This window comes from Cetorhinus maximus, chromosome 1, assembly GCF_964194155.1.
Source record: "Cetorhinus maximus chromosome 1, sCetMax3.hap1.1, whole genome shotgun sequence".
Taxonomy (NCBI): domain Eukaryota; kingdom Metazoa; phylum Chordata; class Chondrichthyes; order Lamniformes; family Cetorhinidae; genus Cetorhinus; species Cetorhinus maximus.
In genome coordinates, this window is record NC_135879.1 from 190,098,387 (window position 1) to 190,121,999 (window position 23,613).

Sequence of the window (23,613 nt, forward strand, 5' to 3'; positions counted from 1 at the left end):
TTGGAGGAAGCACTGAGGGTGGCAAGGGTGCAGAATGTACTCTGGGTGGGGGACTTCAAAGTCCATCACCAAGAGTGGCTCGGTAGCACCACTGCTGACCGAGCTGGCAGAGTCCTAAAGGACATAGCTGCTAGACTGTGACTGTGGCAGGTGGTGAGGGAACCATCAAGAGGGAAAAACATACATCCTCACCAAACTGTCTGCTGCAGATGCATCTGTCCATGACAGTATCGGTAGGAGTGACCATCGCACAGTCATTGTGGAGACGGAGTCCCACCTTCACATTAAGGATACCCTCCATCGTGTTGTGTGGCACTACCACCATGCTAAATGGGATAGATTTCGAACAGATCTAGCAACTCAAAGCTGGGCTTCCATGAGGCACTGTGGGCCATCAGCAGCAGCAGAACTGTACTGAAACCTCATGGTCTGGCATATCCCCCACTCTACCATCCCCTACTCTACTATTACTATCAAGCCAGGCGATCAACCCTGGTTCAATGAAGAGTGCAGAAGTGCATGCCAGGAGCAGCACCAGGCATACCTAAAAATGAAATTACCTGGAAAAACTCAGCAGGTCTGACAGCATCGGTGGAGAAGAAAACAGTTGACGTTTCGAGTCCTCACGACCCTTCGGCAGAACCAGTTCTGCCAAAGGGTCGTGAGGACTCGAAACGTCAACTGTTTTCTTCTCCACCGATGCTGCCAGACCCGCTGAGTTTTTCCAGGTAATTCTGTTTTTGTTTTGGATTTCCAGCATCCGCAGTAGCTTTTAGCTTTTTGTTTTTATACCTATAAATGAGGTCAGTCTGGTGAAGCTATAACAGAGGACAATTTATGTGTCAAACAGCATAAGCAGCAAGTGATAGACAGAGCTAAGCAATTACACAACCAACGGATCAGATCTAAGCTCTGCAGTCCTGCCACATCCAGTCATGAATGGTAGTGGACAATTAAACAACTCACTAGAAGAGGAGGCTCCACAAATATCCCCATCCTCAATGATGATCATCCTCCCACTCTCAATCAACAGTAAAGTAACAGAAGGGGTCACCAACAGTACTATCAAGCGGCACTTGCTTAGTAATAACTTGGTCACTGGGTTCTGCTAGGGCCACTCAGCTCCTGACCTCAGGACAGCCTTGGTTCAAACAGAGACAAAAGAACTGAACTCCCAAGGTAGGTAAGAGTGACTGCCCTTGACATCAAGGCCGCATTCGACTGAGTGTGGCATCAAGGAGCCCTAGCAAAACTGGAATCAGTGGGAATCAGGGGCAAAATTCTTCACTGGTTGGAGTCATACCTAGCACAAAGGAAGATGGTTGTAGTTGTTGGAGGTCAGTCATCTCAGCTCCAGGACATCACTGCAGGAGTTCCTCAGGATAGTACCCTCGGCCCAACCATCTTCAGCTGCTTCATCAATGACCTTCTTTCCATCATGAGGTAAGAAGTGGGGATGTTTGTTGATGATTGCACAATGTTCAGCACCATTCGCAACTCCTCAGATACTGAAGCAGTCCATGTCCAAATCAGCAAGACCTGGACAATATCCAGGCTTTGGCCGACATGTGGCAAGTAACATTTGCGCCACACAAGTGCTAGGCAATGACCATCTCCAACAAGAGAGAACCTAACCATCGCCCCTTGACGTTCAATGGCATTATCATCACTGAATCCCCCACTATCAATATCCTGGGGGTTTCCAGTGACCAGAAACTGCACTGGACTATAAATACTGTGGCTACAAGAGCAGGTCAGAGGCTAGGAATTCTGCAATAAGTAACTTACCTCCTGACTCCCCAAAGCCTGTTCACCATCTACAAGGCACAAGTCAAGAGTGTGATGGAACACTCCCCTCTTGTCTGGATGAATGCAGCCCTCACAACACTCAAGCAGCTTGACACCGTCCAGGACAAAGCAGCCCGCTTGATTAGCACCACATCCACAAACATTCACTCCCTTCACCACCGATGCACAGTAGCAGCAGTGTGTACCATCTACAAGATGCACTGCAGGAATTCACCAAGGCTCCTTAGACAGCACCTTCATGACCACTACCATCTAGAAGGACAAAGGCAGCAGATAGATGGGGACACCACCATCTGGAAGTTCCCCTCCCAAGTCACTCACCATCCTGACTTGGAAATATATCGCCGTTCCTTCACCGTTGCTGGGTCAAAATCCTGAAACTCCTCCCCTAACAGCACTGTGGGTGTACCTACACCACATGGACTACAGCACTTCAAGAAAGCAGCTCACCATCACCTTCTCAAGGGCAACTAGGGATTGGCAATAAATGCAGGCCCAGCCAGCAAAGCCCACATCCCATGAGTGAATAAATAAAACATTAACATTATTTTTATTTATTCATTCATGGAATATGGGGTTTGCTGACAAGGCCAGCATTTATTGCCCATTCTCAGTTGCCCTTGAAAAGATAGAAGGGAGCTCATACAAAGGAGGGCCTTGCAAGACTGTTTCAGAGGCCAGTTAAGAGTCAACAATATTGCTGTGGGTCTGGAGTCACATGTAGATCAGCCTGGGTAAGGATGGCATATTTCCTTCCTTAAAGGGCATTAGTGATGGGTTTTTATGATAATCTGATAATTCCATTATCATCACTAGCTTCTTATTCCAGATTTGTTTAATTAATTGTTTGTATTTCCCAGCTGCCCTGTTGAACTCTTGATCTCTGGATCTCTGGATCCAGGCCTCTGGATTACTGGTCCAGTAACATAACTATGCTAACATGCCCCTAACATTTTTCTGTAAGTAAAAAGGTTGATGGTCATGTTTAGGATAATGGGAGTACATTATTGTGAGTTGAACAAATAGAACTGAAACTCAGCTGGAACCACAAGTTTTTTTATATGCACAGTCATGATGGAATATGCTATCAGAAGACCATGATATCAGAAAGATACAATCCATTGCTATTGGTTTGGTAACGTTGTGGTACTAGACTAATATCCAAAGGTTTAGATTTCAAATCCCACATTTGTAAAATTGAATTCAATTAAACCGATAATTTGTGGTCAAGCATTATTTAATTTAAAAAGTTAAGTTGAAAATTGTCAGATTGTCCAAAAACCCAATCAGTAATTCGTTCATTCATGTCCTCCAGGTAAAGGGACTTGCTACTCCAATCTATGGCTACATGTAACTACAGTTACACATATTGTGTTTGATTTCTTAATGCCATCTGAGGTGGCCTAGCAAGCCACCTGATTGTCCGGGCAATAAGAGAAGGGCAATAAATATTATCCGTATTCCAAGAACAAGCATTTTTAAAAAAAATTCAAGAAAACATTGGTCTTCATCACAAACCAGGAATCTGTCTGAAGAAGAGTCACACGGACTCGAAACGTTAACTCTGTTTCTCTCTCCACAGATGCTGCCAGCCCTCTGAATTTTTCCAGCATTTTCTGTTGTTATTATCTTTTTTCATGTTTACAAACAAATATAACTTCAGGTCTAATACTGATTCTCTGCCCAGGATTTCTTTCATTGACCTAGCTGGGAGCGAGAGAGCTGCTGATGCCAGGGATTCCGACAAACAAACTAGAATAGAAGGAGCAGAAATAAATCAAAGTCTCTTAGCCGTAAGTTATTTGTACAGATGAACATTACTAGAGAATTAAAAAAACTAAATAAGTACAATTAGCCAGGAGATAGACTCTATTAATGCGCTTGCACTGTGCGATAGCAATACAGGATATGCCATAGAGTCATAGAGGTCTACAGCACAGAAAAAGACCCTTCGGCCCATCGAGTCTGCGCCGGTCAAACAAGTACCTAACTATTCTAATCCCATTTTCCAGCACGAGGCCCATAGCCTTGTATGCCATGACATCGCAAGTGCACATCCAAATACTTCTTAAATGTTATGAGGGTTTCTGCCTCTACCACCCTTTCAGGCAATGAGCTCCAGATTCCCGCCACCCTCTGGCTGAAAAAATTCTTCCTCACATCCCCCTTAAACCTCCTTCCCCTTACCTTAAATCTATGGCCCTTGGCTATAGATCCCTCCAACAAGGGTTAAAAGTTTCTTCCTGTCTACCCTTTCTATGCCCCTCATAATTTTATGCACCTCAATCATGTCCCTCCTCAATCTCCTCTGCTCCAGTGAAAATAACCCCAGTCTATCCAATCTCTCTTTATAACTAAAACTCTCCAGCCCAGGCAACATCCTGGTAAATCTCCTCTGCACTCTCTCTAGTGCAATCACATCCTTCCTATAATGCGGATTCCAGAACTGCATGCAATACTCTAGCTATGGTCCAATCAGCATTTTATACAGTTCCAGCATAACCTCCCTGCTCTTATATTCTATGCCTCGGCTAATAAAGGCAAGTATCCCATATGCCTTCTTAACCACCTTATCTACCTGTCCCGCTACCTTATGGGACCGGTGGACATGCACACCAAGATCCCTCTGATCCTTGGTACTTCCCAGGGTCCTACCATTCATCGTGTATTCCCATGCCTTGTTTGTCCTGCCCAAGTGCATCACCTCACACTTATCCAGATTAATTTCCGTTTGCCACTGATCAGCCCACCTGACCAGCCCGTCTATATCCTCCTGTAATCTAAGGCTATCCTCCTCACTATTTACCACCCCACCAATTTTCGTGTCATCTGCAAACTTACTGATCAACCCTCGTACGTTCAAGTCTAAATCGTTTATATATACCACAAACAGCAAGGGACCCAACACCAATCCCTGTGAAACCCCTCTGGGCACTGGCATTCAGTCACAAAAATACCTCTCGACTATCACTTTCTGCTTCCTGCCACTCAGCTAATTCTGGATCCAATTTGCCAAATTGCCTTGGATCCCATGGACTCTTACCTTCGTTATCAGTCTCCCATGTGGAACCTTATCAAAAGCCTTGCTGAAGTCCAAGTAGACTACATCAAATGCATTGCCCTCATCTACACACCTGGTCACCTCTTCGAAAAATTCAATCAAATTCGTCAGACATGACCTCCCCTTAACAAAACCATGCTGACTGTCCTTGATTAATCCCTGCCTCTCCAAGTGTAGGTTAATTCTGTCCCTCAGAATTGCTTCCAATAGTTTCCCCACCACTGAGGTTAGACTGACTGGCCTGTAGATCCCTGGTTTATCCCTTCCCCCACTTCTTGAATAATGGTACCACATTGGCTGTCCTCCAGTCCTCTGGCACCTCTCCTGTGGCCAGAGGTATTGAAAATTATTGCCAGCGCCCCCCCCCTGCTATCTCCCCCCTTGCCTCACTCAACAGCCTGGGATACATTTCATCCAGGCCTGGAGATTTATCTACTTTTAAGCCTGCTAGTCCACTCAGAACCTCCTCCCTTTCTAAGCTAATTTCTTTAATTATATCACAGTCCTTCTGTCTGATTTCCATACCCAAGTCGTCCTTCTCGCTTGTGAACACTGACACACAGAATTCATTTAGAACCCTATCTACGTCTTCCAGCTCCACACACAAATTACCCCTATCGTCCTTAATGGGCCCTACTCTTTCCCTAGTTATCCTCTTACTCTTAATGTCCTTGTAAAATAACTTTGGATTTTCCTTTATTTTACCTGCCAATGTTTTTTCATGCTCCCTTTTTATTCTCCTAATTTAAGTTCCCCTACACATTCTATTCTCCTCTAGGGTTTCCGCTGTTTTGAACCCTCAGTATCTGCCATAAGCCTCCCTTTTTCTCTTTATCCAATCCTGTATATCCCTCGACATCCAGGGTTCCCTGGATTTGTTGATCCCACCCTTTGTCTTTACTGGAATATGTCGGCCCTGTACTCTCCCTGTTTCCTTCTTGAATGATTTCCGCTGCTCTGACGCAGATTTACTTAAAAGTAGCTGCTCCCAGTCTACTCTGGCCAAATCATATCTGATCTTATTAAAATCGGCCTTCCCCCAATTTAGAACCCTGATTTCTGGCCCATCCTTGTCCTTTTCCATAACAACCTTGAATCTAACGGAGTTATGATCACTATCTGCAAAATGCGCCCCCACTGATACCTCTGCCACTTGCCCAGCTTCATTCCCTAAAATTAAGTACAGGACCACCCACTCTCTTGTAGGACCTTCTATGTACTGGCTTAAAAAGCTCTCCTGGATGCATTTTAAGAATTCCGTTCCCTCTAAACCTATGACATTATAACTAACCCAGTTAATATTGGGGAAGTTGAAATCTCCCATTATTACTACCCTATTATTTTTACACTTCTTTGAAATTTGCCTACATATCTGCTCTGCTATTTCTCTCTGACTGTTTGTTTGGGGGCCTACAGTACACTCCCAGCAATGTAAGTGCCCCGTTTTTGTTTTTCAGTTCTACCCATATGGCTTCATTTGAGGAGCCTTCTGAGATGTCATCCCTCCTTACTGCTGTAATTGATTACTCGATCAATATTGTGATACCCCCTCCTCTTTTACCTCCTTCCCTGTCTCGCCTGAAGACCCTATATCCTGGAATATTGAGCTGCCAATCCTGCCCCTCTTTCAACCATGTCTCTGTGACAGCAATGACATCATACTTCCATGTGTTAATTTGTGCCTTCAACTCATCTGCTTTATTCGTCAGACTCATTGCATTAAAATAAATACCATCCAACCTTGTCAAACTCCCTTGTGCCTTAACTGGTCTATAATTTCTATGCCATTCAGACTCACTTGCTGTCTCTTCTAATTTTGGCTGTGCATCTCCCCCTGCTGAACCTCCTCTCAGTATCCCATCCCCCTGCCAAGTTAGTTTAAACCCTTCCTAACTGCACTAGCAAACCTCCCCGCAAGGATGTTGGTCCTATTCCGGCTCAGGTGCAACCCGTCCGCCTTGTACAGGTCCCACCGCCCCCAGAACCAGTCCCAATGCCCCAGAAATCTAAAGCCCTCCCTCCTGCACCAACTCTCCAGCCACACATTCATCTGGACTAACCTCCTATTTCTATACTCACTAGCGCGTGGCACCGGAAGTAATCCAGAGATTACTACCTTTGAGGCCCTGCTTTTTAATCTGCTTCCTAGCTCCGTAAATTCTGCTTGCAGGACCTCATCCCTCTTTCTACATATGTCGTTGGTACCAATTTGTACCACAATCTCTGTCTGTTTTCCCTCCCCCTTTAAAATGCCCTGCAGCTGTTCAGTGACATCCTTGACCTTGGCACCAGGGAGGCAACATACCATCCTGGAGTCACGTCTACGGCTGCAGAAACATCTGTCTGTTCCCCTTACTAACGAGTCTCCTACCACTATTGCTCTTCCTCTCTTTTTCCTCCTCACCCCGTGCAGCTGAGCCACTCACAGTGCCTTGAGCGTGGCTGCACTCCCCAGAGGAACCGTCACTCTCACCACTTTCTAACACAGAAAAACGGTTCTCGAGCAAGATGCACCTTGGGGATTTCTTGACTACCTGCCTGACACCTTTTTTCTGACTGATGGTCACCCATTCCCTCTCTGTCTGCACTTTCATAAGCTGTGGGGTGACCATATCTAAAAACGTGCTATCCACGAAACTCTCAGCCTCACGGATGCACCTCAGTGCCTCCAGCTGCCGCTCAAGCTCCGAAACTCGGAGCTCAAGCAGCTGCAGCTAGTGGCATTTTCTGCACATGTGGTCGGTCAGAGCACAAGGAGCGTCTAGGGCTCCCCACATGTTGCAGGTGGTACATAACACGGGGACTGAGCTGTCCTGCCATGCCTCTAGTTGAAAAAAGAACCCTTACTTTAATTTAAATACAGTAAAAAAGCATTAAATTATTTATCTATTACTAGATTAGTAAAATCTAGAACCATTACCTTTCCTTAGCTTAATCTATTTTAAACTGGAGAAAAACACTTATACCCATTGCTCACCAATCAGCTCTCACCTTTGTGCTCACGTCACTTTTTGAAGCTTCCCCACACTCGCGCTGGCTCTGACCTCTCTGCCACTCTCTTGCACTGTCACTCTTATGATTTTGTAGGAGAACTGACTGCAGGACACTCTTCCCAGACTGCTTCATTGCGATGCTGACTGCAGGACACTCTTCCCAGACTGCTTCACCGTGATGCTGACTGCAGGACACTCTTCCCAGACTACTTCACCGTGATGCTGACTACAGGATATTCTTCCCAGACCCTAACAATTGATAATCACTGCCATGGTCACTATTACTGACCTTACAGTCCAGATTTCCCCCTTTTAACAATTGAATTTAAATTCCACCAGCTGCCACAGTGGGATTTGAACCCCTGTCCCCAGAGCATTAGGCTGTCTCTCTGGATCACTGATCCACTGATATTACCACCACGCCACCATTTCCACTTATAATATGATTTTAACTACCAACAGGAAGCTATAGAGATGACCAGCTTTCGTCCAAGAGTCTTAGTGTGAGGTCTTTCTGATTTTTAACTGTCAGCCTCAATTCACCCCATCAGCTAGTTGCCTTTGCGCAGGTAGAAATTGCAGAGCCTGGAGGTCTCCCATCAGCACCAAAGTAGGTCATGGGGTGGGCAGAACTCAGGGTCCTATTGTGGGTTGGAACTAGAGGGTTGCCTGGACAGCAGAGATTAGACATTCTATATGGGACCTGGAGGATTTACAATATCTTATATAGATGGCAAAGCCTTGGGATTTGGCATGAAGAGGTTTGTTAGTCAAACCTGTGTCCTGACTAAGCGAGAATAACTGGAATTATTGAGTGGAAAAGATGGGGGAGGGGGAATGGCAGTTTTCTAGATAATTTACATTGAGAAATAACATTATTAATTCTACTTGGAAGGAAGATGATCCTGTCATGCAATAAATGCGATATTTCATTTGTATCAAAGTACCCAGTATTCCACAAGAAAATTGTGCTTGTTTTCCTTCCTTTTCTAGCTTAAAGAGTGTATTCGAGCTTTGGACCAGGAGCATCCTCACACACCCTTCAGGCAAAGCAAGCTTACACTGGTAAATTGGTTGTTTGCTTATAAAACTTTATACAGATATTTCTCTTAATAAAACTTAGCATTGTACACCAGTTAGCATTTTTTTTTAAAAGCTGAAACTTTCGCCAGTGACTCCAATCCCAATTTTTTGGAAGCCTTTCACAATTTATTTACATCTGTTGTACTTCCATGGTGTCACATAGCAAACAGCAATCCTGTGGCTAAGAATTTGAGAACTTCAGGTGCAAGAGAAATCTTCTGAAGGCTATTTTGAGGTGGTAAGTTCAACTGTGGTGGACAAAAAACAGACCTGGGAGTAGAACTTTGCATGATGGAAATGCAGATCAGGAATTCAAGTGCAGAGACCAGTGCATTAAGCTTAATTGATGGCTAGTACTGTAGAATACTGACCTCTAAGCCTAAATTCCTGCCTGATATGTGCTTCATCGCACCAAGAGCATACCCCTGTAATTCCAAGTGGTTTATCTGAACAAATCACATTGGGTGGAATTTTCTGTTCTGGAGACTAAGTGTGCTGGCGGGAGGGAAAGTGAGCATGATTCCCGCTGGGTGGCAGGTTCTCACACAGATTTTCCGCTTGTCAGCTCATTATTTATGCATCAATGAGGAGCTCGCCGAATCTCGTGGCAGGGCGGGCTGAGATTTGTCCACCCCGTCGTAACCTTGTGGTCAAAGGTCTGGGCACCATATTTAACCAGCACCCACACACACATTCACTCTCTGCAGCCCAGGATTTGTGCGAGTGAAGCAGTGGCCCTGAGAGGTAACAAGCCCCCTGCCCCCAAGTTCAGGGACAGCTTCCTGGAGGGACTCCTCCAGGCAGTCCAGGACTGGCAGGATGTTCTCTACCCCAAAGATGGCGGCAGGAGGTCCACCAACCTGACCACTCTGGCTTGGGAGGAGGTCGCCAGAGAGATCAGCGCATGTGGACCACCAAAGAGGACTGCCCTGCAGTGCCGAAAAGGGATAAATGATCTCATCTCCTCCAGAGTAAGTCAACCTTCTGCTCACCCTAAATTCTCACTCTCATAAGGCCATCAGGCATTCGAAGAGTTACAGTCCACAGGGATCGCACATGCTGCCAGCGCAAGGGACATCAGCACTGATGGTCTGACAGACACTTTAAAATAATCACCTCCTTTAATAACCTACCAAGTCGCTTCTTCAGCCCTTACTGGGGCGTGCTCAGCACACACAGCAGGCATGCATGCTTATGATCTGCTGTTTCATCCGTGATGCTCACAGTCTATCCATCTGTCTTTATGCAGAACAAAATCATCCACAACAAGAGGGAGAGAGCTCACCTGGAGCAGGGATGCCAGAGTACAGACACAATGAGGAGCAGGCAGCAGAGCTGGCTGGAGAGGACAGGGACCTGTTCCTGTGCGGAACGCGAGATCGGTATCTCCCAACAAGCTAGTGAGGGCCCATGCAGAAGTCACCGGCCACCTGTGCACAATGACTGTGAGTGCTCCTTGATGTAGATGACTGTGTAGCCAATCACTAATTATCTCTTCTTTCTATTACAGCCACCAGCAAGAAAAGGCGGAAGGACACCACCAGCCAGGCCATCAGCCCCATCTCCCAGAGCATCTCAGATGAGGAGGCTGAGGATACATCTGCTGAAGACCCGTTACTGCATTCACCTGCACCCTCCACCAGTGCAGAGACACACACCTCGGTGGGACCTAGTTTTAGATCAAGCTATCTGGTGAGCACAGCACAGAAACAGGTTCACAGAAGGCAGAGACAGTGACAGCCAAGGTCTCCGGCACTCAGAAGACTGCTGGAGGCCAGGCCCCTGCTGAGTCCAAGTCCAACGATGAGCCTCTGGAATCAGCCCTCAGAGAAATGTTGGAGCTCCAAAGACAGGCAGGGGAACAAGGAATACAGTGGGGCCTATTCAGAATGTTTCATGTGACTATTTTCCCATACAATAATACAATGCCTTATTCTTTACCCATCTTAATGTAATTTCCCAAGATCATGACGGCTTCAGCTTTCGCACACCTTATCTTTCCCGACTGGTTTAAGAAATGCATTTTCCAATGTACAAACTTCTCATGATGTACAATTAGTATATCAAAATCAAGTGTTAATTATAAAACATAAAACATTCTATACTTTCTGTTACAGGTTATATTACCAGCCTTACCAATTCATCTATTGGTTAATTACTTATTCTTCAACTGTCTCCCAATTGAGGCTCACTACTTATCCTGGCTGGTTTCCAATAATGCTGTAACTGGTTAGTTGCTAAAATGTTTCCTGGATTAATTCAGCCTCTGACCATGTTAGTTTACTACACTAAATAACACATTGAATCAGACAACAAGATGGTCAAATCACACTAAAATTATTTATTTTAAAACTACTAACAGCTGCCAGAGTTTTCAGAGGCCATCAGCAGATTACAACGAAGGATGGATGAGCCCATCCAGGTTCTGCTTTGACTGCCTTCTGTCTGATGTCGTGGTTCTGGCATGCGAGCACATCGAGGTCACCATTGGAAAGGTGGCATCCACCAATGAGACCCTGGTCCAGCAGTTTCTACGGATATGGTCTTGTACCTGCACACCATCACCGTAGTCATGAGTGGGCTCCATCAGTGGCTAGACGAGAGGGAGATGGAGTACCTCAACCTCCCTCCAGGTGCCCTTTCTCCTCAAGGAGTCAGGGAGAGGCTCTTGGGCACCCACAGGGAGGGGGAGCATCAGCTGGACACCCAGGGGCCTCAATGCAGGACACTTAAAAGGTGTCCAACCGCTCTAAATTCCCTCTGCATGTGACCTCATCCACTCCAACAGGTCAGGCACCTGACCCAGAGCAGGAGACCCATACCAGGCCGGGGCCCTCCAGGCTTCAGGCCTCCAGAGGACGCCCGCTAAGGCCATCTCATACAACAGGGTATAGCAGTCAGCAGCTGACACCACCTATGCTGCAGCTTTCGGGGATGCATCTAGACATAGCGGTAGAATAAGAAAAATGAAGTAGTACTGAGAGCACAATGGTGGCATGAGTGTTCAGTCACTGTATATACTTTGCACATGTATTTTGCTTTTCTGCCTCAAAGTCCCAGGTAGCGAATGGCTCTTGCATTATGATTCAATGCTCCATGGGCACCTAAGTGTAACAGATGACCCTCTCTCCTCAAGTATCTCCCATCAAGTCCCTCAGGTCTTTGGGGTCTCGCTTAATCTCAGTTCAGTCAGTAGCCTTTATGTCCACATAAGCAGCATGAACAAAGCCAAAGCCAGTCCCTATATGAACATGGTGGTTGGACAATGCATGTTTAAGCCTTGTGCAGAGGATCATATAATGTGGGCTAATGAGTGTACATCTTGGAAGGTTTTTTATTATCCTGATGCAGCTGCACTGAAATCTGTTCTCTGTGTATGTTATAGGTACTTATCGCGACCCACCTTGGAGTCATTCCAACCAAATGCACTTTTCAATGGCCTCCATGTAATTGCTTCAAGTTTGGGTTTGGGTTACCATTTAAGTAATTGTCGAGGACCTTAGCCTTTCCTGCCGGCCTGCAGCGTTAACTCGTAACCGCATTTACGGTTAAACATTACCCCTATATTAATTCCCACTTGCCACATGCATGATGCAAAGCAAAGGACCTAGTTTGCACTTGGTGACTCTTGAAATATCTGCTAGACGGCCATGAGTATATGATGTGATAGGTGTGTGCCTAGCCTCATGATGCCGGTCTATTACATTTGAGGATGCTGGTTTGCACCTGAAAACCTGGCTAGCAAGGCTTGACGGCATCCGTGTGCTGGCTCTCATAAGGGCAATCGACATGGTTCTCTGATCGTGAGTTCTCCAACAGTGTCTTAGGCTACCTCGTACATATTGTAGTGTATTCCTGCCTATCTGGTAGAATGAAAATGTGCAGGACCGTAATGGCATGAGAACGAAGTTCCTGTACATTTATTGAGTAGCCATTAGTATTAACTGCTGTGCCAAGTCCAGTGGGCCACGTGTCTCCCAGTTGCCAAGGTAATGCTGGACTTGAAATTGGAAGCTCCTGACAAAGGCAGGGTCATGAGTGCTTGTCAATGATCAGATGATGATCCTGCTGAATCACACTCAGTGCATACAAAGGTAACCTAACTCACAGGCTTGCTTCCATGCTGTAGAGTGACAGATCACAACATCCTAAAGAATGTTATCCTGGGGACTCAGTATCAGGATGAGCCCTGAACATTAATCAGGCATGAGAGATGGTCTTTGGAGAGATGCTGCTATCCAGATTTAGATCAGTGCTCAGTAAGTCAAGTGATAACTAGTTACTGATGATTGTCCTCCTTGGGGCGCCTTGCAACACTCTAGGCATACTGCCATGAGTGCATTGATGTTTGCAGTGTATTCCTGCCTCTTGAAGGCTGCCATAGCCAGAGAAATGTTGGTGCAATGCTTGAAAGGACTGCACCATATCTTCTTGCTTTACAATGAGCACTGGTGGTGTTCTTATCCCATTACAGAACTGCCACATGCTCCATAGGCTGCTTAGCCTTCCAAGGATGAGGCCATCATTATGCACAATTGTGACTACTCATTCTGAGATTGATGTCCTTCATGAGATGTTGAGGATTACGAAGAAGGTCTTAATGTCTACCCTGCTTCGAAGGGACAGGTGAAATGCGCTCGTATGGGCTAGTCTTAACCTTCATCGCCTTGGAACCTTGTCACTATAAGGGTCTCACGGGCACGTCTGCCAGATCTTGTCCATGCAGTAGCCTCTTCCTCTTCATTCTCGCCCTTTTAGATGTCATCACTTTTGGCGCCCTCCTCATCTGAGGAGACGTGCAGCTCTGCCATCTCTCCATGTGGTAACTCAGCACCCCTTTGCAGCACCAGGTTGTGTAGGTTGTTTAGGGCCAGCAAACCACGATGATGTTGGGCACCCTCTGTCAAAAGTACTGGAGAGCGCCACCTGATCAGTCCAGACATCTGAATTTCATCTTCAGCATGCCAATGGTCTGCTTAAGGACCGTGTTGCAGAATGAGCCGCATTGTACCTCCCCTCTGAAGCACTCTGTGACCGCCAAACTGGCATCATTAGCCATGTCTTTTGGGGGTGGCCTTGATCACCGATGAGCCAACCCTGAATGCACTGAGGGCCCTCGGAGATCTGTTGCACCTGCGAATGATTCAAGATGTAAGAATTGTGCGAGCTCCCCGGGTACCTTGCATAAACCAGCATAATCTGCTCTTGGTGATCACAGATCAGCTGCATGTTGAGAGAGTGGAGGCCTTTTTCATTAATAAATTTTACTGGCTGCTGCCAGAGATGTCTTAATGCCATGTGTGCAGTCGATGGCATCCTGCACTTGTGGGAAGCTGGAGATTGCTGCAAATCCCACTGCTCTGGCAATCTGGCTAGCTTCATCCATGGAGAACTGGACGTAAGTGTGTGCCTTATTGAAAAGGGCATCAGTGACCTCCCTTATGCGTTTATGAGTGGAGGATTATGATATTCCGCAATGAATCCCTGGAAGAGCCACTTGCAAAAAGGTTGAGTGCGGTGGTTACATTTAGAGCCACTGGCAATGGATGGCTTCCCAGTCCATGCAGCATCAGGTTCTCCCAAAGAATGTGACAACCCTTGACAAGGGGTCTGCGGCACTCTGTTTTATCTCCAAGTATGAGCAGCGTCTTTGGTAGACCCTGGATTGCGCCAAATGCCTCCATGGAATTGGTCCTCCTCAGCATCTGGGTCTTCACGGGGCCTCACTGGCCCATGTTACTCAGGGAGAGGCTCTTCCTGTAGTCCTGCCAGATGGCAACAAACCCTTCGTCTCCTCCTCCTCCTCAATTGAATCCGAGCCATCAAGAAGGCAGCATTGTCTGTAGCCTGCATTCTGCACTCCTCCTTGTTTCTGTGGAAATATAGAATGGAGTCATGATTGCACCTTACCCTGCAATGATCACCTCCCATTGCCAAGCTGGGTACCCATTGTGATGCCCTTGGGCTGCACTCATTCCATACACTCCATACCCAGGTCCACCCCTGCAGCTGAAGCACATCCTGAAGGATCACAGGAAACTGAGCTTCTCCCCAGGTATGACAGCGCGTTCACAAAGAGGCTTCGATCTGGGTGAGTTTAGCCATGTGCTATCAACCCCAGTCAGGCCACTGTCAGGCTGCCTCCTTTTGACTAGACTAGAGCCCAGCCGTGCGCTAATTTGATGACTGCAAGCATGTATCCTGTAAGCCCTGAACATCCCAACTACAGTGTGTAAGGTTACCTGCAGCATGTTGCATATGTACTGCAGCTGGGGCCCCTTAATAGTTGATCCTTCTGACCTTTTCACATTCCTCTGTGATGGACAAATGGTCAATCAGATCAAATCAAATGTTGCCCCAGGCCCTCATGGATTCTCTCCAGAATGTGCACCATGAGTTAAGGTGCCCAATTCCTTCAATTTGTATTTGACTCTTGCTAATATCTTTGAGCTGAGCCTTGATCTCCATGTCCTGAACTGGTAATTATTAGGGTGTCCGTGCAATTGGCCCAAAAGAGCAGTAGTCGACTCCTCCCACATGCCCTCAGACTCCTCCCCTCGTGATTTTTTTCCAGTTATTTTTCTACTGCTGCGTCATTCTTTTGAGCTGTCAAAATGGTGCTGCTCCAATTCTATTAAGAGACCAATTTCCAACCCCCTCCTGTTACCGTCCAAGACTCTCCTATCCTCCTTGATGCTCACCATTCCCAAATTTCCATTCCTCCAATCTCTCTTTTGCCTCCCCGCTTTTCCACTGGAGCCCTTCGTCATTGTTGTCGATACACCCGTCCTCCCGTCTGAACCGTTTTCTGTCGATGTCTCCATGTCCCATGTCGACCTCACTCCTCCCCATCCTGAGGCCATACGCACTGTGACCTACATGCCACTCCCCATCTCCTGAGAGACCTTTGACTACCCCACCCTTACATCGAGTTCCCCATTTACAGGTTGCAGATGTCTCCCCTGACCATAAGTGTCATCTGCTACCCAGTACCAAGCCACCAACCCCTGGGACTCAAATATGTGAAAGACTGAACATGCCCTGCAGACCATGTTGTGCACAACTGACACTGCACAGACAGGCCTCCCACCCTCCCTGGACCAGGATCTAGACATGTGTGCCAAGCATAGCCCTGTAGCATTGTGCGTACAGCTGCAGGACTGCCTTTAATTTCTGCCCCTGACAATGCTGTCCGCTCTGCCCCAGGACTGACTCTCAATTCTCCCCTATCTTCCTTTAAACACTACCGCCCCCAGTCATGCGTCTCTGTCCACCCCTTCCCCCCTGTTCTCCAGTCAGACCCCCTGCCCAAATCATGCGTCTCTGTCCACCCCTTCCACCTCTTCCTCCCCTACAGTCAACCCCCCAGTCATGCCTCTGCTTTCCACCTCTTCCCTTCCCTCTCTCCAGTCAACACCTCCCAGTCATGCCTCTGCCTTCCACCTCTTCCCTTCCCTCCCTCCAGTCAACACCTCCCAGTCATGCCTCTGCCTTCCACACCTTCCCTTCCCTCTCTCCAGTCAAGACCCCCCCCCCCCCCCCCCCCCCCACCTACAGTTATGCCTCTGCCTTGCACTCCTCCCCTTCCCTCTGGTCTTGCTTGACGGTGAGCAGGCTTGCCACTGAAGCAGAGCAGCCACGAGATACGGCAGCAGTGCAGTTAAAGGTAGGCAAACGCTGTGTGTACAAACTTCTAAGTTGCGAGTGAAGTGAAGGTTGCCAGGTGCACGCCACTTATATATGGTTGTGAATCAGACTGGTCTAATTATCTGCTGGCGAAGCAATTAGATTTGGAGGGAGAACGTGATTCCGACAAGTTAGGTTTTTAATGAGTATTCATGATATGGAAGTACATGCAAATGTAATTCCCGACATGGAGCAGCGGGAAACTTGACTCTCCATGAAAGTCAGAAAGAGAAAAGTCCAACTTATTTTCCCGCTAACAGGAAACTGACTTTTGCCATCACGTCAAATTTTGTGCCCCCGCCTGCCACGACTCCCGCCTCTGGCAGGACTGGAAAATTCTGCCCATTGTGAAATGAAGCAGGGCTTTTAACATAAAGATGACTTGGCAGACTCGCTTACAGCAGTGACAATTGCCAATTTACTTGCATTTGAATGTGCAGCCAGAAGCATCCTTTTAAATTAAGGAACTTAATTAATTCAACCCCTCCCTTGTACATAATCATGCTGGTCAAGTGAAGTGACAACTGTATCCTCTTTGTTGCAGAACACTGATGGTGGGAACTAGGGTTCATCTGCAACAAGGCAGAATATGCAGCTACAGTTTTCGCATCCTGCACAGATGAAAAATTAAGCAGCAAAAAAGAGCATTTCCTTTTTTTTGAATGGATAATTATTTTCTTTAAGAATGTGCAGGACAACCACATTGATTGTTAGTGAGAGAATCATTATATTATCTATTCTATCAATATCTAGGGATTTAGGCAAATTGCTCCATTAAAAGAGCAGATGATGGATTTTCCCGTTACTTCGACGGATGAGTGTACAGCAAGAAAACCAATTGTTCGCCCTCTAGGTTGGTGTCGTCTCATATGTGATGTTAAAGTAACTCTTAGTTTGCAGATCTGATTGCAAATATTACATGTGAAGTCATTATTGGAGGGGTGGGTGCGATGTGCTTGCTTGTCATAGGAACCTGGTTCTTTTCTCCTCAAATGTTGAGATTGCGTGAAGACAGAGACTTCTCCATTTGGATTTGGTTTTTTTCCCATTAGTGGGATCCAACTTATAGGCTGAGATTGGCTTTCAGAATGTCTTTGTATCTGAGTTTGGGATGTCCTGTGGTGCGGGCTCCTGTACTCAATTGGCTGTAGAATACTGCCTTTGGTATGCAGGAATCCTCCATGCAAAACACATGGCCGACTCGGCGAAGCTGAACTCTGATGAGCATGCTCTCGCAAGGCGCTGTATACCTGATATCGAGAACTTTGGTGTTAAGGATTTTGTCCTACCACTTGATGTTGCAAATAGATCTTAAGTAGTGAAGATAGAATTCCTCTAGTTCCTTTATGTAATGCTGGTAGGTTGTCCATGCTTCATAGCAATAGAGAAGTGATGTGAGAACCACTATCTGGTACAATTTGATCTTTTGTTCAAGACAAACTCAATGCTCTCCCCAAAGCCTGTGGGCGAGGCTGTGAATGCTGAGCTTGCTTTTTTCATTCAGTAGGTGATCTCATTGTTCAATGTGGTGGTGTTGGAAAGGATATCACAAGATAGCAGAACTTCTGAACTGAGTTGAGGGGTGTATTGTTGATTGAGACTATGAAGTCTTGGACTTTCCAGCCAGGGGCAGGTTAGTACAAAATCTCTGTCTGTGTCAAATTCATTATAAGGCTGAAGCATTCTGAGGCTTGGGCAGAACGGTCAACAAGCACCTGGATGTCCTCAGGAGTGTGCGCTATGAGAGCGCAGTCGTTGGCAAACAAGAGTTCACATCATAGCTATTCTGTGATTTTTGCACAAGCCCTAAGCTTTTTCAGATTGAAGAAGCTGTTGTCTTTCCTGCACTGAATGTGCACTCGTATGTTGAGATCTTTGAATGCACAAAAGAACATGACCGAAAAGAAGATGGCAAACTGAACTGGAGTCATTACGCAGCATTGCTTGGTCCCGTTGGTAACAGTAAAGGCATCTGATGCCATTCTGCATCACACTGGCCAACATGCCATCATGAAATGAGCAGATGACCCTGATCATCTTTTCAGGGCAGCCGTATTTGTACAGACCTTCATGGTTTGTGTGTGGAAGGCCTTGGCCAGATCAATGAACACCATGTAGAGGTCGTTGTTTTATTCCTGGGACTTTTCTTGAATTTGAGGCGCCACAAAGATCATGTCGACCGTTCCTCGTCCAGCCTGAAAACCACACTGTGATTCTGGGTACACCAAGTCTAAGATGAGTGACAATCCTGTTGAGATTTACCCTTACAGGAATTTTTCCCCGCTGTGGAGAGAAGTAAAATCCCACGATGATTGTCACGATAATGCTTCCCATCTGTTTGTACACATGAGTTCTGGAAGAATCCTTCTAACCTTGCCTTGGTTCCAGATTAAGCAGAAGAGGCTAGTGAGTTTCCTAACCATGCGAGCACGTAAAGTAAATATAGCCAGACCATTGCAATCAAGAACGCATGAATTACAGTATAATTATTTGGGGTGAAATTTTTTCAAAAGGATAAATGATTAACTTCAAAATAAAGAAAAGCATAAGGAACTTGCATTTGTATAGCCTTACTTGTGTGGTAATCTTGGTTCAGAGGTAACACACTTGCCCCTGAGTCAAAAGGTTGTGGTGTCATGCCCCCTCTAGAGACTTAGTTGCAGACTTAATCACATAATCTAGGATGACTCTTCATGCAGTGCTGAGGGAGTGCTGGATGGTAGGAAGTTCCTTTTGGATGAGACATTAAATCAAGGCCCAGTTTATCCACTCAAATGGATGTAAAAAATCTTGTGGCACTACTTGAAGAAGTGCAAGGGAGATCTCTCAATGTCTTGGCTAATATTTATCCATCAACAAATATAATGATCTCATTGTTTTTTTTGTATTTTCCTATACTACAACAGTCAAGAATACTCTACTAGTTATGAATTGCTTTTGGAGATCCTGAGTTCATGAAAGGTGCTATATAAATGCAAGTTCTTTGTTCATCACATGGTCCGTTTTCTCTGCGGGCTTTAATGTTTCAAATTTACATAGAGTCACGTAGAATGTAAAGCATAGATTCAGGCATTTCACCCATCTGGTCTATGCCACTGTTTATTTATTTTTGTTCATTTATGGGATGTGAGCATCGCTGGCTAAGCCAGCATTTATTGCCCATCCCTAATTGCCCTTAAGAAGGTGGTGGTGAGCTGCCTTCTTGAAATGCTGCAGTCCATGTGGTGTAGGTACACCCACAGTGCTGTTAGGGAGAGAGTTCCAGTATTTTGACCCAGTGACAGTGAAGGAACGGCGATACATTTCCAAGTCAGGATGGTGAGTGGCTTGAAGGAGAACTTTCAGGTGGTGGTGATCCCATATATCTGCTGCCCTTGTCCTTCTAGATGGTAGTGGTCGTGGGTTTGGAAGGTGCTGCCCAAGGAGCCTTGATGAGTTTCTGCAGTGTATCTTGTAGATGGTACACACTGCTGCCGCTCTTTGTCAGTGGTGGAGGGAGTGACTGTTTGTAGAAGGGGTGCCAATCATGCAGTCTGCTTTGTCCTGGATGGTGTCAAGCTTCTTGAGTGTTGTGGGAGCTGCACTTATCCGGGCAAGTGGAGCATTACACTCCTGACTTGTGCCTTGTATTGTGCCTTGCAGATGGTGGACAGGCTTTGGGGAGTCGGGGGTGAGTTCCTCACTGCAGGATTCCTAGCTTCTGATCTGCTCTTGTAGCCACAGAATTTATGTGGCTAGTCCAGTTCAGTTTCTGGTCAATGGTAACCCCCAAAATTTACATTGTGAGGGATTCAGCGATGGTAATGCCATTGAATCTCAACGAGCAGTGGTTAGATTCTCTCTTGTGGGAGAAGGTCATTGTCTGGCACGTAGCGCGAGTGTTGCTTGCCACTTGTCAGCCCAAGCCTGGATATTGTCTATGTCTTGCTGCATTTGGACATGGACTGCTTCAGTACCTGAGGAGTCGCCAATGGTGCTGAACATTGTGCAATCATCATCGAACATCATCACTTCTGATCAAAGGAAGGTCATTGATGAAGCAGCTGAAGATGGTTGGGCCTTGGACACCACTCTGAACAACTCCTGCATTGATATCCTGCAACTGAGATAGTTGACTTCTGCAACCATCTTCCTTTGTGCTAGGTATGACTCCAACCAGCGGAGAGCTTTCCCCCAGATTTTCATTGACTCCAGTTTTGCTAGGGCTCCTTGATACCACACTTGGTCAAATGCTGCCTTGATGTCAAGGGCAGTCACTCTCACCCTCACGTCTGGAGTTCAGCTCTTTTGTCCATGTTTGAAACAAGGCTGTAATGAGGTCAGAAGCTGAGTGACCCTGGTGGAACCCAAACTGGGTGTCAGTGAGCAGGTTATTGCTAAACAAGTGCCGCTTGATAGCACTGTTGATGACCCCTTCCATCACTTTACTGATGATTGAGAGTAGATTGATGGAGTGGTAATTGGCTGGGTTGGATTTGGCCTGCTTTACGTATATAAGACATAATTGGGCAATTTTCCACATTGCCGAGTAGATGCCAATGTTGTAGCTGTACTGGAACAGCTTGGCTATGGGTGTGGCAAGTTCTGGAGCACAAGTCTTCAGTAATATTGCTGGAATATTGTCAGGGCCCATAGCATTTGCAGTATCTAGTGTCATCAGCTGTTTCTTGATATCACGTGGAGTGGATCGAATTGGCTGAAGACTGGCATCTGTGATGCTGGGGACCTCCGGAGGAGGCCGAGATGGATCATCCACTTGGCACTTCTGGCTGCAGATTGTAGCAGGTGCTTCATCCTTATCTTTTGCATTGATGTGTTGGGCTCCCCCATCATTAAGGATGGGGATATTTGTGGAGTCTCCTCCTCCCGTGAGTTGTTTAATTGTCCACCGTCATTCACGGCTGGATGTGACAGAGCTGCAGATCTCAGGTCTGACCCGTTGGTTGTGGAATCGCTTAGCTATGTCTATCACTTGCTGCTTATGCTGTTTGGCACGCAAGTAGTCCTGTGTTGTAGTTTCACCAGGTTGACATTTCATTTTTAGGTATAGCTGGTACTGCTCCTGGCATTCCCCCCTGCAGCCTTCATTGAACCAGGTTGATCCCCTGGTTTGGTGACAACAGCAAAGTGGGGGTTATGCCGGGCCATGAGGTTGATTTCAGTTCTGTTGCTGCTGATGACCCACAGTGCCTCATGGATGCCCAGTCTTGAGTTGCTAGATCTGTTTGAAATCTATCCCATTTAACATGGAGGGTATCTTTAATGTCAAGATGAGGGGGGCGCAATCAACAGGAAGTTTCCTTGCCCATGTTTGGCCTGATGCCATAAGACTTGATGGGGGCCAGAGTTGATGTTGAGGACTCCCAGGGCAGCAGCTCCCTCCTGACTGTATACCACTGCGCTGTCACCTCTGCTGGGACAGGCCATACCCAGGGATGGTATGATTTCATGAGTATGGCTGTTTCTTGATTAGTCTGAGACAGGCATCCAGATGTTGGTAAGGAGGACTTTGCAGGGTCGACAGGGCTGGGTTTGCTGTTGTCATTTCCAGTGCCTAAGTCAATGCTGGTTGGTCTTTATGGTTTCATTCCTTTTTATTGGCTTTTTAGCAGTTTGATACAGTGAGTGGTTTGCTAAGTTATTTCAGATTCAACCTCATTACTGCAGAACTGGAGTAACATGTAGGATTGCAGATTTCCTTCTCTAAAGGGGTAATCGAAAATGGTTTCACAGTTATTATTAGGCATTCAGGATATTTATTGAATTCAAATTCCACCATCTGCCATGGCAGGATTCGAACCCAGGTCCCCAGAGCATTATCCCAGGTCCCTGGATTACCAGTCGAGTGACAATACCACTACACCACTGCCTCCCACATGATCTCTTCTCTTTTCATCCAACCCCATTAATATACCTTTCCATTCCTTTGTCCCCTCATTTGTTTACCTAATTTCCCTTTAAACACATCTATACTATTCACCTCAACTATTCCTTTTGGTAGGGAGTTCCTCATTCTAACCACCGTCAGAGGTAAGAAGTTTCTCCTGAATTCACTATTTGACCTATTAGTATCTCGTATTTAGTAATAAACATAAGTGTGATGGTTTCAGTGCTGAGTATAAATTTGCTGCTCAAACATAATCTGTAAATAAAGCAGCAAAGAATCATTCTCCCCGTGTAATATAATCTATGCATTATTAACAGCAAGATTATGCTATGTACTTTATGTATAAAGTATTATTTTCCCCCTTTTCTGATTTTCCTTTTCCTTTACTTCATTTATTATTTGCCTGTCTATATTTGAAGATATCAGTTTTTGTTAGGCAAGTGAGTTTAAAAACAACATTTCTGGTAAAGTACAATAAAAACACCTGTAATGTCCTATGCAGGCAACAAAAATATAAATATCTTGTCCAATTGGATGTGAAGAGTACTGTTTTATTGCCGTAACTGTGAGAAATGCATATTGTGTTATAGCTCTTGCAAAGAGCATACTTACCAAATAAAGAAAATTTATACGCCCAGCACTGGGACTGCCCCACTCTAAACATCAACTTCTATTACCATGATGGCAGCATGTTTTCCCTCTTTGACCCCTGATTTCTCCACAGTGTTCGACAATGCCATCCTCCTCCGCTATCTGTATGGGTCAGCCTTGCATTGTTCTGCTTCCTCCCTGTCCCATTGCAGGCAATACATCTCTGGTGCTTTTTCTCCCAATCCTGTGTGGTCACATCTGCAACTCACAAAGGATTCATTCTCACCAGATTCCTGCTCCCCATCTATATCTCCCCATGTATATGCAGCTCCCCATCTATATACCTCATTCACAAGCATGGGGTCAACTTTCAAATGCCCGATCACACATCCTTCCTGAAAAGCTATAACTGCCTTTCTGCGGCTGTCTGGCTGCCTGTTTGACATTAAGTTATGCATGAGCCAAAATTTCCTCTGTTTGAACATTATGAAAGTGAAAGTTTT

At 46.0% G+C, this 23,613-nt stretch overlaps 1 protein-coding gene across 6 annotated transcripts in view; it reads left to right on the forward strand.

Moving 5' to 3' along the window:
- LOC144686144 (kinesin-like protein KIF24) overlaps positions 1 to 23,613 on the forward strand; it is a 127,204-nt gene that overhangs the window by 63,458 nt on the left and 40,133 nt on the right. For 5 of the 6 annotated variants that reach the window (XR_013577880.1, XM_078551289.1, XM_078551291.1 and 2 more), the window contains 2 exons: positions 3,497 to 3,602; positions 8,857 to 8,928. Coding sequence is in view for 5 of the 6 variants with exons in the window: in XM_078551289.1 (XP_078407415.1) it covers positions 3,497 to 3,602; positions 8,857 to 8,928 (178 nt within the window). In the remaining variant the exon portion in view is untranslated. The remainder of the gene's footprint in view (positions 1 to 3,496; positions 3,603 to 8,856; positions 8,929 to 23,613) is intronic. The other variant, XM_078551292.1, reaches the window with a different exon arrangement.